Source organism: Pristis pectinata, chromosome 10, assembly GCF_009764475.1.
Source record: "Pristis pectinata isolate sPriPec2 chromosome 10, sPriPec2.1.pri, whole genome shotgun sequence".
Classification (NCBI taxonomy): domain Eukaryota; kingdom Metazoa; phylum Chordata; class Chondrichthyes; order Rhinopristiformes; family Pristidae; genus Pristis; species Pristis pectinata.
In genome coordinates this window covers 4,721,614-4,734,460 of record NC_067414.1, presented here as the reverse complement: position 1 = coordinate 4,734,460, position 12,847 = coordinate 4,721,614, and the positions used below count along the sequence as shown (strand labels likewise).

Genomic DNA, 12,847 nt, shown 5'->3' with positions numbered 1-12,847 from the left:
CAGCTCAGAGCCTGGCAGTGAAAAAACAGATGGTCCAACCTTTTTTTTAAATTCAGAGTACCATGCATTTACGATGTACTTTCACCCGATACATTAACTTCAAGGACTATATCAGGTTACTGAGATGGAAGAATAATGTTGCTTTGAAGATGACTTAGGATAGGTTGAAAGGAAATATTTTTCAGAAAGCTTTGGGTTTTAAGGTTTTCAAATGTTGAGATCTCCACCTTTTAAAGACTCAACAGAACATGAGAAAAACAGCCCAATACATTGTGGGCACATCCCTCCCCACCATCGGAAGCATCTACAGGAGGCGCTGCCTCTAGAAGACAACATCTATCATCAAAGATCCCCACCATCCAGGCCGTGCCGTCTTCTCGCAGCTACCACTGGGCAGGAGGTACACAAGTATGAAGTCCCTCACCACCAGGTTCAAGAACAGCTACAACCATTCGGTTCTTGAACCAAACTGCACAACCCAAATCACTACCTCAGTTTAGCAACACTATGACCACTTTGCACTAAAATGGACTTTGTTTTGTTCTGAATGTGTTCTTTCTTTTAAAACTTGCGTATAATTTACGTTTAATTTATGTTTTTCTTGTGAATGCTGCTTATCTGATGCTCTGTGCCTGTGATGCTGCTGCAAGTAAGTTTTTCATTGCACCTGTGTACACATGGACTTGTGCATCTGACAATAAACTTGACATTGACTTTCAGAAGAAACATCCTCAAATCTTTCTGATAATAAACACATTGCTCCTTTACCTCGATTTCAGTTGTGCAGCAAATCTAATTAGCGACCTGAAAAATTCTTCAATAACATATATGCTGCATAAATGTTAGTATTCATTGTATTTCCAAACCAAAACATTGCAAAAGCAAAGCATGCAAGGCTTTTGCATGCCCTCGTTACATTTCAGGTCCATGACCTCTCATCAAAAACGTTCCAATGAAAGGTCATCAACTGGAAACATTAACCCTGTTTCTCTCTCCACTTAAGTTGCTTCACCTCCAACAATCTCTGCTTTTATTTCAGATTTTCATCATTTGCGGTTATTCTGTTTTTTCTTTGATAATCTGAAGCTTGACAACCATGCGATATACCATTGATTGCTGTATTTTAACACAGGTTCAGTGATGCAAGAAGCAAACATGATTACCTTCGATAAATTTATAATGTTAAAAATTAATCTCAGTTCATCCTCAATTTAAAAGGATCTTATCAATTTAAATTGTGTCAGCCGTGCTCGGATGATATTATTCCCCTTCTCAGTCAGAGATTCCAGGTTCGAGCCCCACATCAGAGACTTGCACACAGAAATCTACTGATGCGATGGTGTCAGACTGGGAAAGTGTTGCACTCTGATTAGCCTCTCTGATCTGATCTTAAACTGAGGTTTGCTACAGTGGGTGGAGAGATACACAAAAAAAAGAATCACACGATTTTGAAGAGGAGAAGGGAAATTCTCTCAAGGACAATATTTATTCCTCATTCAACATTTGTGTAACCGGATATTTGATCATTATCACAGTTCTGTTTATCGAGCTTATGATGCACAATTGGCTGTATTATTTTCTACAAAGCAACTCAAGTGTACCACATAAAATAGTATTGGGAACATCAACAGAGGCATTGGAAGTATCAGCAGTGCTGCATCCCCTCATTGTGCCTTTGATTGCTGGGGCTGAGAGATTTGTGGTGAGGATCAGTTGATATCAGTAAGGGTACCAGGCTCAGTGGAAGATGGAAATCAGGAGAGTATTACATATAGCACCAGTTACACTGGACCAGGGTTGGAGAGAACAGGCGTTAGAGACACAAGAGACTGCGGATGCCGGAATCTGCAGGGGGCAGGCTTGGTAGTGTAGCGGTTAGCGTAATACTATTACAGCGCCAGCGACCTGGGTTCAATTCCGGCCACTGTCTGTAAGGAGTTTGTACGTTCTCCCCGTGCCTGCGTGGGTTTCCTCCGGGTGCTCCGGTTTCCTCCCACATTCCAAAGACGTACGGGTTAGGAAGCTGTGGGCATGCTATGTTGGTGCCAGAAGCGTGGCAACACTTGCGGGCTGCCCCCAGAACACCCGACGCAAAAAGATGCAGTTCACTGTGTGTTTCGACGTACATGTGACTAATAAATAAATCTTGTCTTATCTTAATCTGGAGCAAGAAATGAGCTTCTGGAGGAACTCAGCGGGTCAGACAGCAATGATGGAGGGAAATAGACAGTCGATGTGATCGGTCAAGACCCTTCATCTGGACTGAAGGAGTAGAGGGGAGATAGCCAGAATAAAAAGGTGAAGGGGAGGGGTGGAGCAAGAGCTGCCAAGCTATAGGTCAATCCAGGTGAGGGTGGGGGGGGGGTCGATAGGTAGATGGAGTCAGGTGGGGGAGAGAAGGGTGGAGACCCTGGCCTTCATCGGTCAGGGCATTTTGTGTAGAAGTTGGGATGTTACGTTGCAGTTGTACAATACGTTGGTGAGGCCGCATTTGGAATACTGTCTTCAGTTTTGTTCACCATGCTATAGGAAAGACGGCATTAAGCTGGAAAGAGTGCGGAGGAGACTTACGAGGATGTTGCCGGGACTTGAGGCACTGAGGTTGGCAGAGAGGTTGAGCAGGTTGGGACTTTATTCATTGGAGCTTTGGAGAACGAGGGGTGATATTATAGAGGTGTGTAAAATCCTTCTGCCATCACTTACATTGGAGCTAATTCACAGCCGTCAATTGACTCACTGACCTGCACGTTTTAGGGATGTGGGAGGGAACCGGAGCACCCTGGGGTATTCTCTATGGTCAAACAGCACAAGAGGTCGGGACTGCAAGAAGCCTGGGGTAACAACACTAACTGCTGCACTACTGTGCTGCCTATGTACAGTTCCTCAATCAGCATCCACGCAGGCAAAGGCATCTGTCAGAATCAAAGGAATTTCGGCTGTTCCTTGTAATTCTAGTAGGTTGAGCGCTCAGGACAAACAAGTGTGGAAAGTTCAGAGAAATGATAAAGCTTCATTTGTATCATATACTGTATAGGGGCAGAGATAGGGTGAATGCACTCGGTCTTTTGTCCCAGGGTTGGGGAATCAAGAACTAGAGGGCACAACTTTAAGGTGAGAGGGATAAAATATAATAGGTCCTTGAGAGTCAAGGGTGGTGAGTATGTGGAACGAGCTGCCAGAGGAAGTGGTCGAGGCGGGTACATTAACAGGATTTAAAAGACACTTGGATAGGTACATGGATAAGATTTCTTTATTAGTCACATGTACATCGAAACACACAGTGAACAACATCTTTTGCGTAGAGTGTTCTGGGGGCAGCCCGCAAGCGTCGCCACACTTCCGGCACCAACATAGCATGCCCACAACTTCCTAACTCGTACGTCTTTGGAATGTGGGAGGAAACCGGAGCACCCGGAGGAAACCCACCCAGATGTGGGGAGAACGTATAAACTCCTTACAGAGTACATTACTGAGCTTTCCTTACATCCAACAGCGTACAGACAGCTCAAAATAGGAAGAGCAGCAACTGTGCCACATCAGTACGGACCAAACAGTGATAGGCAGGTTAAAGTATATAAAAAAAACATTTAAACTCCACCAAAGGTCAGAAGTGGAAACAGGCAATTACTGCTGCCAGGCACAAACCAAGACAGATGACTGCTTTATCAAGCTTTGAATCAGGTCATCCAACTCAGCTTGTGGGAACTGAGAACCTACACACTTCAACCCGAGGTTGAAGTACTTACACAACCGGTTTTCCACAGACTAATGTCCAGAAATTCAGCTGGCCCTTGCTCAATGTGCCACTGTAATTTGCCCAAAGTGCGTACTGTAGGTGATTGATTCAGGGGATAGTTGATTGGAATGTGGGGAGAATAAAATGGGATTTGTCACAATTAATGAAAAAGGGTACTAACAGCACAGATACAGGCCCTTCGGCCCAACCAGTCCATGCCGACCACAGTGCCCACCCAGCTAGTCCTAATTTCCTGCATTTGGCCCATATCCCTCCAAGCCCCGCCCCTCCATGTACCTATCTGAGTGTTTCTTAAATGACACTATTGTACCTGCCTCACCCACTTCCTCTGGCAGCTCGTTCCATATACTCACCACCCTCTGGGTGAAGAAGTTGCCCCTCAGGTCCCTTTTTAAATCTTTCCCCTCTCACCTATGCCCCCCATCTTTGGATTCCCCTACCCTGGACTTAATTGTCATTGTGGACTTGTTGGATCAAAGGGCCTGATTCTGTGCTGAGTGACTCAATATCAAGGCAGGTCCATTCCGAAAGACTACAAACTCACGTTTTTCAAGGTTTGGACATTACCCTTCACCTTTGGACAAGTGAGAAAAAAACAGTCTATCCTTGAATAGTTTTCCATGACAAAAATGACATAATATCACAATAAAGTGTCAATTAAATGTCATATCACATCGACCCATGCACCACTAAACTCAAAATAAAGACAAAATATTAATGGGAGGAAAAGGTTGTCTGAACATTCCTCAATCTAATAGGTGGAGCAAGCGAGGGCTTTTCTCTTTAGAGAGAAGGAGGGTGACTTGACAGAGGTGTACAAGATGATAAGGGGCATAGATCGAGTGGACAGTCAGAGACTTTCTCCCAGCGTGACAATGGCTAACACAAGGGGACGTAATTTTAAGGTGATTGGAGGAAGGTATAAGCGGGATGTCAGGGCTAAGTTTTTTACACAGAGAGTGGTGGCTGTGTCGAACGCACTGCCGGCAGAGGTGGTGGGGGCAGACACATTGGGAGCATTTAAGAGACTCTCAGATAGACACATGAATGATAGAAAAATAGGGGGCTATGTGGGAGGGAAGGGTTAGATAGATCTTAGAGCAGGATAAAATGTCGGCACAATATTGTGGGCCAAAGGGCCTGTACTGTGCTGTACTGTGCCACGCTCTATGTAATAAATGCTTCAGTAAAAGGACAGCCCAAGATAGGCAATGTTCAAATTTTCTTTATAACTCATTAGCATGCGTTGCTGAAGGAAACTGACCGTGAAAATTGAGGACAAAGAACCCTCCTCCAGAGAAGTCGCTGTGAAACTTGATAAGGACCTGATTAGTGGAGCTGTAAGCTGATTCCAGGGCCGTGTTGCCACTGAAGACTCCTAACTGTGTATCAGTCTGGTCAGGTCCATCCCTGTATAATGAAAGGAGACAAGTGTGTCTGAAAATTAGTGAAGAAGCAAATGGCCAACTTCGACTTCTGATTACAAAGACTGAAAGCAGCAAGATGAAGCAGATCAATTCAAAGCACAGAGAAGTGTGATGTCTCTTTGCTGTTCCAGATCAGTCATCCATTCAGCCATATTTGCAGAAATGTAATGCCGCAACATTTATTTCTTGAACCATGTGCAACACCATACATCAAATCCAACCGTGAAATCACACGCCATTCTTTCTGTCTCAAATGAGCTGCGTTATTTTACAGAACTTCTGAAATAAGAGAGAACATAAACCCTAAAATAATCACATAAAAGAATGAAAACATCATTTTGAAGTAATATTGGTACTAACTTTTAATTTCTTTTGAACAGGTTCTGGCCATGAGTTTCATTTTGAATAAATAGTCACATATATTACATTCACAAGGGAACAAATCGATTAACTAATTCTCCTCAAAATCACTGTAGTTAGCCTTACAGAACGAGGTTTCACACAATTACACTTATTACCAGAGGCATCACTAAACCACAGGGCCTTGGGATTTTTTTTTCTAAGACTTCTTGCTTCCAGCAATAGTTTTTCACCTGGGGAGTGCTGGTTCTTCTACTTCACTCACAAGGTGGATCAATAACTTAACATGGGCTGAGGCATAATCTTTATGTCAGCGTTGGGTCATTGAGCTTTCTCTCAGAGTACCAGGCAACAGTCAAATGGAGAGGAAACAGGGAGTTAAGTAGAGCGGGAGAGAGAGGGAGTAAAGCAAGGAACGGGCAGGGGAAGGGGAGTGAGAATGAGTCAAACAGTCATGGAGTCAAACAGCACGGGAACAGGCCCTTTGGCCCAACTGGTCCAAGATGCCCATCTAAGCTCGTCCCATTTGCTCGCGGTTGGCCCTTATCACTCAAAACCTTTCCTATCCATGTATCTGTTCAAGAGTCTTTTAAACAATATTATTGTACCTGCCTCAACCACTTCCTCTGACAACTTGTTCCATGTACTGACCACCCACTGCATGAAGACGTTGCCCCTCAGATCCCTTTCAAATTTTCCCTCTCACCTTTAAACTAAACCCTCTAGTTTTTGGTTTCCTTTCCCTGGCCAAGGGACTGTTTACCCTATCTATGCCCCTCATGATTTTATACACCTCTATAAAGGTCACCCTTCAGTCTCCTGCGTTCCAAGGAATAAAGTTCTAAGCTTGCTCAGCCTCTCTCTATAACACAGGGCCTCGAGTCCTGGCAACATTCTCATAAATCTTCCTTGCACTCTTTCCAGCTTAATGACTTCTTTCCTGTAACACGGTAACCAAAATTGTACACAATACTTCAGGTGCAGCTTCACCAATGTCTTGTACAACTGCAACATAACTTCCCAACTGCTATACTCAATGCCCTGACTGAAGGCCAGCGTGCCAAACGCCTTCTTCACCACCCTGTCTACCTGTGACGCCTCTTCAGGGAACTATGTACTTGTACTCCTGGGCCCCTCTGTTCTACAGCACTCCTCAGGGCTCTGGCATTCACGGTGGAAGACCTACCCTGGTTTAACTTGCCAAAAAACAATTAACTGAACAATTAACTCGCATTTAACTGAATTGAATGCCATTTGCCATTCCTCAACCCACTTATCAAGCTGATCGAGATCTCCTTGTAATTTTTGATAAACACTGTCCACTTTACCACCTATTTTAGTGTTATCTGCAAACTTACTAAGGGGGCCTTGTACATTCTCATCCAAATCATTCATCGAAATGATAAACAACAGTGGGGTCATTGCTGATCCCTATGGCACACCACTTGTCATAGAACGTAGGACAGTACAGCACAGAACAGGCCCTTCGGCCCACAATGTTGTGCCGACATAGCTATTCCCTCCTACCTACAGAATGTCCATATCCCTCCATTTTCCTCTCATTCATGTGCCCATCCAAGCCCCTCTTAAAAGCCCCCAATGAATTTGCCTCCATCACCCTATCAGGGAACATATTCCAGGCATCCACCACTCTCTCAGTAAAAAACGTACCCCTCACGTCTGTTCTGAAACTACCTCCTTAAATGCATGCCCTCTGGTACTGGATTGCTCAATAATGGAAAAAAGATATTGCTTGTCCACCCTATCTGTGCCCCTCATAATCTTATACACTTCCAACAGATCACCCCTCAGCCTCTGCCGCTCCAGAGAAAAGAGCCCAAGTTTGTCACAGGCCTCCAACACGAGAAAAACAACCTTCTACCATCACCCTCTGCTTCCTACCAATAAGCCAATTATGTACCCACTTAGCTAGACCTCCCTGGATCCTATGTGATCGAACCTTCCATGCAGCACCTTGTCAAAGGCCTTGCTAAAGTCCATAATAGATAACATCCACCACCCTGCCCTCGTCAATCCTCTTGTTTACCCCTTCAGAAAACTCAAACAGATTTGTGAGACAATAGAGGGGAAATAGCCACTTGAATTATTCCACGGGTAGAAATCCTAGTTCATCAACCTTTTCTGCTTGTTTTCAATACAAATGCCAGTGCAGTTCTGCAGAGAATTAATATACTTCTATTCTGTTGCAGATATAGGCAAGACAAAGTCCCTGGCTGAAAACATGAGGAAAATTCCCAAGGAAAACCAGGACCAATCTCCCATGCCGACTTTGTTGAGATAACAAACTTAATAGTAATTCCCTCAATTTTTTTGCTGAAGTTATAGTCGGCAAACCTCTGAAAAATCAGAGCCACGTGACGAGCTTTCCCAAGAATCAGTACAGGGCACCCAGCCACATATTGGTTATGTTGCAGTTGGTGGTATCTATACCCGTCTATCTGGTTACAGAGAAGAGTGAACTGGGCTGGTATATAGAGGCTTGAATCATTGATCTTGAAACATGATTCAAGAGACTTTTTCCCAGGGCGACAAAGGCTAACACGAGGGGACATAATTTTAAGGTGATTGGAGGAATATATAAGGGGGATGTCAGGGGTAAGTTTTTGATGCAGAGAGTGGTGGGTGCATGGAACGCACTGCCGGCAGAGGTTGTGGGGGCAGATACATTAGGGACATTTAAGAGACACATGAATGATTGAGAAATGGGGGAGCCATCTGGGAGGGAAGGGTTAGATAGATCTTAGAGAAGGATAAAATGTCAGCACAATATTGTGGACCGAAGGCTACGTTCTATGGTTCCTGGCACTGTGGTACAGCTGGTAGAGCTGCTGCCTCATAGCTCCAGTGACCCGGGTTCAGACCTGACCTTGGGTGCTGTCAGAGTGGAGTTTGCACGATTTCCCTGTGACTGCACGGGATTCCCCCAGGTGCTCCGGTCTCCCCCCCACATCCTAAAGACACGCGGGCTGATAGCTCAATTGGCTGCTGTAAGTTGCCCGCAGTGTAGGCAGATCATAGAAGCTGGATTGAGTTGATGGGAATATGGGAGAATAAAATGGGTTAGGGTAGGATTGGAGCAAAAATGGGGGCTTGATGGTCAGCATGGACTCATTGGGCCAAAGGGCCTGTTTCCATGCTGTATGGCTCTCTAAGCTTGGAATGAAAAGCTAGTTATCAATTTTGATGAAACGGCCAGATTGCTACAAACCCCCTCTGTGGTCCACTGGCCTTGTCTTAATGCGTCTCCAGATCCACCAATGTGGTTGACTCCTATCTGGGTTCTGAGGTGACCTGGTCAGCTGCTCAGCTCAAGGGGAAGGTAAGCACAAAAAATAAATGCTTGCCATTATCCGCTAAGCAAATGAGAAAGTACTGGTCTATCTGCCTTCCATCCATAGAGAGCACCCGACACAAATATTTGTTGTTGAAAATTGACAAACGAGGCTACAATGGAGTATCAGTGAACACTGCTCCTGATCTTGTTAAGAAGGGTCACAGCGTTGTACAGCATAAACCCAGGGCCTTTGGCCCACCACGTCATGCCTCTCTGTACTAATCCCACCTGTCTGCATTAATTCCATCTCCCTCTACACCCTGCTCATTCCAGAACCTGTCCAGATGCCTCTTCTATGTTGTTACACCTCCTCCTCTGGCAGCTCATTCCAGAGACCAACTACTCTTTGTGTGAAAAATTTACCCCTTGGATAAACCTTCTCCCTCTCACCTTAAACCTAGTTTCAGACATCCCTACCCTGGGAAACACACTCTGACTGTCCACCCTATCTATGCCTCTCATAACTTTCGTCTACCTCTATCATGTCACCTCTCGGCCTCCTTCACTCCAGGGAACAAAAAATCTTTGTTATCTCCCAAATTCACTCCCTACTTTTGTTCAATGTATTTCAAAGATGGAGCTGGAGCTTTTATAACTGCAGAGGAATTAGTTTAATACAAGGAATCTGTGTGGGAACATCACAGTCAAGGCTATTCTGGACTCTGGAACATAGAACACAGAACAGTACAGCACAGTACGGGCCCTTCGGCCCACAATGTTGTGCCAGCCTATATAAGCCTTATCCCCATTCAATCTATCTCCCTCTCTACTTCACCTCCCGTAACCCTCTATTTTTCTTTCATGCATGTATCTATCTAATAGTCTCTTAAATGACCCTGTCGTATTGGCCTCTACCACCACCCCTGGCAGTGCATTCCAGGCACCCACCACTCTCTGTGTAAAAAAAACTATCTCTGACATCTCCCCTGAACTTTCCTCCATGCACCTTAAACGGATGACCTCTGGTATAGGCTTTTACCACCCTGGGGAAAAGGTGCTGGCTGTCCACTCTGTCTATTCCTCTCATAGTCTTATACACCTCTGTCAAGTCTCTTATCCTCCATCACTCCAAAGAGAAAAGCCCTAGCTCACTCAACCTATCCTTATAAGACATGCTCTCCAATCTAGGCAGCATCCTGGTAAATCTCCTCTGCAAATCTTCCACATCCTTCCTATAATCAGGCGACCAGAACTGAACACAATACTCTAAGTGTGGTCCAACCAGAATTTTATAGAGCTGCAACATTGTGTCTCGGCTCTTGACCTCAATCCCCCGGCTAATGAAGGCCAGCACGCTGTACGCTTTCTTAACCACCCAATCCACTTGAGTGGCAACTTTGAAGGATCTATGTACTTGGACCCCAAGATCTCTCTGTTCCTCCACACTGCTAAGAATCCTGCTGTTAGCCATGTACTCTGCCTTCAAGTTCGTTCTTCCAAAGTGTACCACTTTACACTTCTCCGGATTGAACTCCATCTGCCACTTCTCCGCCCAACTCTGCATCCTGTCTTAATCTCGTTGTAACCTACGACAACCTTCTACACTAACCACAACACCGCCAACCTCCGTGTCATCAGCAAGCTAACTAACCCATCCCTCCACTTCCTCATGCAAATCATTTATAAAAATTGCATCTCTGCATCTCAGTATGTTGCAGATAATAATCCAATCACCTGGATGAACTGTTAACAACACTAACGGTAATATTGTCAACAGCCAAATAAATATATAATTAGCTTCCATTCATCAGGTCACTAATGAAGACTGTGGACAATTAAATAAGAAATCCTTGCAACAATACTGCAGCATGAAGATAAACGTTTTATGGCTTATCTACAGTTAAATTGACTCGTTCACCATGACATATTTCTAGCTCGGGTTTGAGTTCAGTTTGCCTTAGGTATATCACCAAAGACTCAGAGAGCATTCTGACTGGTTGTATCACCGCCTGGTGTGGAGGCTCCAATACACAGGATTGCAAGAGGCTGCAGAGGGTTGTAGACTCAGCCAGCTCCATCACGGGCACAACCCTCCCCACCATCGAGGACATCTTCAAGAGACGGTGCCCCAAGAAGGCGGCATCCATCACTCAGGACCTTCACCACCCGGGACATGCCCGCTTCTCGTTACTACCATCAAGGAGGAGGTACAGGAGCCTGAGGACCGGTATTCAACAATTCAGGAACAGCTTCCCCTCCGCCATCAGATTTCTGAACAGTCCATGAACCCACGAATACTACCTTTTTTTTGCACTATTTATTTATTTTTGTAATTTATGGTAATTTTATGTCTTTGCACTGTACTGCTGCCGCAAAACGAATTTCATGTCGTTCAAGTCAGTGATAATAAATCTGATTCTGATTCATCAATGTTTGATCCTATCTCATGAATGACAACTGTGTTTAAAGCCTACAAATAGTTAAAAACAATGAGTGACATTGGTAAACAAGTGATGCAATAGGTTACTCCGCAAAGGCTTTAAAATATGCTTGAATGCCCTTTGATAAACTTAAATGCCTCCTCTGTTCTGTCTTCAGAGAGACCATTCTAACATTAAATATCAATTTCCATGCTCATATGTCATAAAAATCAGCATTAACATTTCTGTGGAGGATTTTCAGAAGCAGCTTCCCTTCGGGGACACTTGGATAATTAGACCGACAATCTGATTTTAAACTATAAAATAGCATTGCAACTTGTCCTGGCTGAAGTGCATCGAATCACATTCAACTTCACTGAATAATGTCATTGAAGAAACATGTGAACATTTCCACAAACCATCTGATCGTGGATCAATATATTCATTCATTGTTTGAAGAGAATAAAGGGTACCTGGGAGTGATTTAAGGATAATACGATAGGGATGTCTGGATGACCCAAACTGTTAGAATAGAACTCAAATGTTGTAAAACGGTCATATCAATCTGGAAGCTAAATTACTTTTTTAAAGTCATTCCAAGATACCTTGCATTCTCGACTGACCAACTTCAGTGCTAAAAGGTTGACAGTCAAGACCTTGGTGCACAATTGTCATCCCATTGCACATTTATCTATTAATGGATCAAGATTAATTCACAGGAAAATCATCCAAGTATTTAGTATAAAAGACAACACACTTTTCCATTTAATTTGGGTAAAAAGGATTGCTCGTTAAGAACTTAGAGGTCAAAAGAGTCATACAGCAAAGAAACAGGGCCTTCAATCAACTGAGCCCACAATAACCATGAGCTTATAAGCTTTCGACCCAGTCACACTGACTTCCTCTCTCTCTCTCTCTGTGTCTCACTCTTTCATTCTCTCATTCTGAGCTTCTCTCTCTCTATCTGTCTCTTTCTCTTGACCGTGTTTCTCTCTTTTCTCTCTCTCTCTCTGGTACAAACAAAAACACACACACACACACACACACACACACACACACACACACACACACACAAAGTCTGGGTGCTCTGGTTTCCTCCCACGTACGGGTTAGGAAGTTGTGGGCATGCTGTGTTGGCGCCGGAAGCGTGGCGACACTTGCGGGCTGCCCCCAGAACACTCTACGCAAAAGATGCATTTCACTGTGTGTTTCGATGTACATGTGACTAATAAAGAAATCTTATCTCATAATCAGACACACACAACAGTGAATGTGCAGTGGATGGAATGGCTGCTTGATCCTCAAAGCACAGAGTTGAGGATCCTCCCCTCCTTTTATTGGAGAAGTGTAGGAGGTGAGGACACCCCTATGCTTCAATCACATTTGTGCTGTCACCTTCATCTTAGAGAGCACAGATGGTACCTGTTCCTCCTGCGCCCTCCCACCCCAGGCCATTCTCTCTTCTCCCCCCTCCCATCAGGCAGAAGATACAAAAGCCTGAAAGCACGTCCCACCAGGCTCAAGGACAGCTTCTACCCCACTGTTACAGTACTATTGAACAGTTCCCTAGTATGATGAGATGGACTCT

At 44.4% G+C, this 12,847-nt stretch overlaps 1 protein-coding gene across 1 annotated transcript in view; it reads right to left on the bottom strand.

Moving 5' to 3' along the window:
- The window catches only part of LOC127575302 (CUB and sushi domain-containing protein 1-like), a 2,402,828-nt gene that overhangs the window by 194,167 nt on the left and 2,195,814 nt on the right, over positions 1–12,847 (bottom strand). Inside the window, 1 exon segment of the mRNA XM_052025075.1 lies at positions 5,022–5,167. Within this exon segment, the coding sequence (XP_051881035.1) occupies positions 5,022–5,167 (146 nt within the window).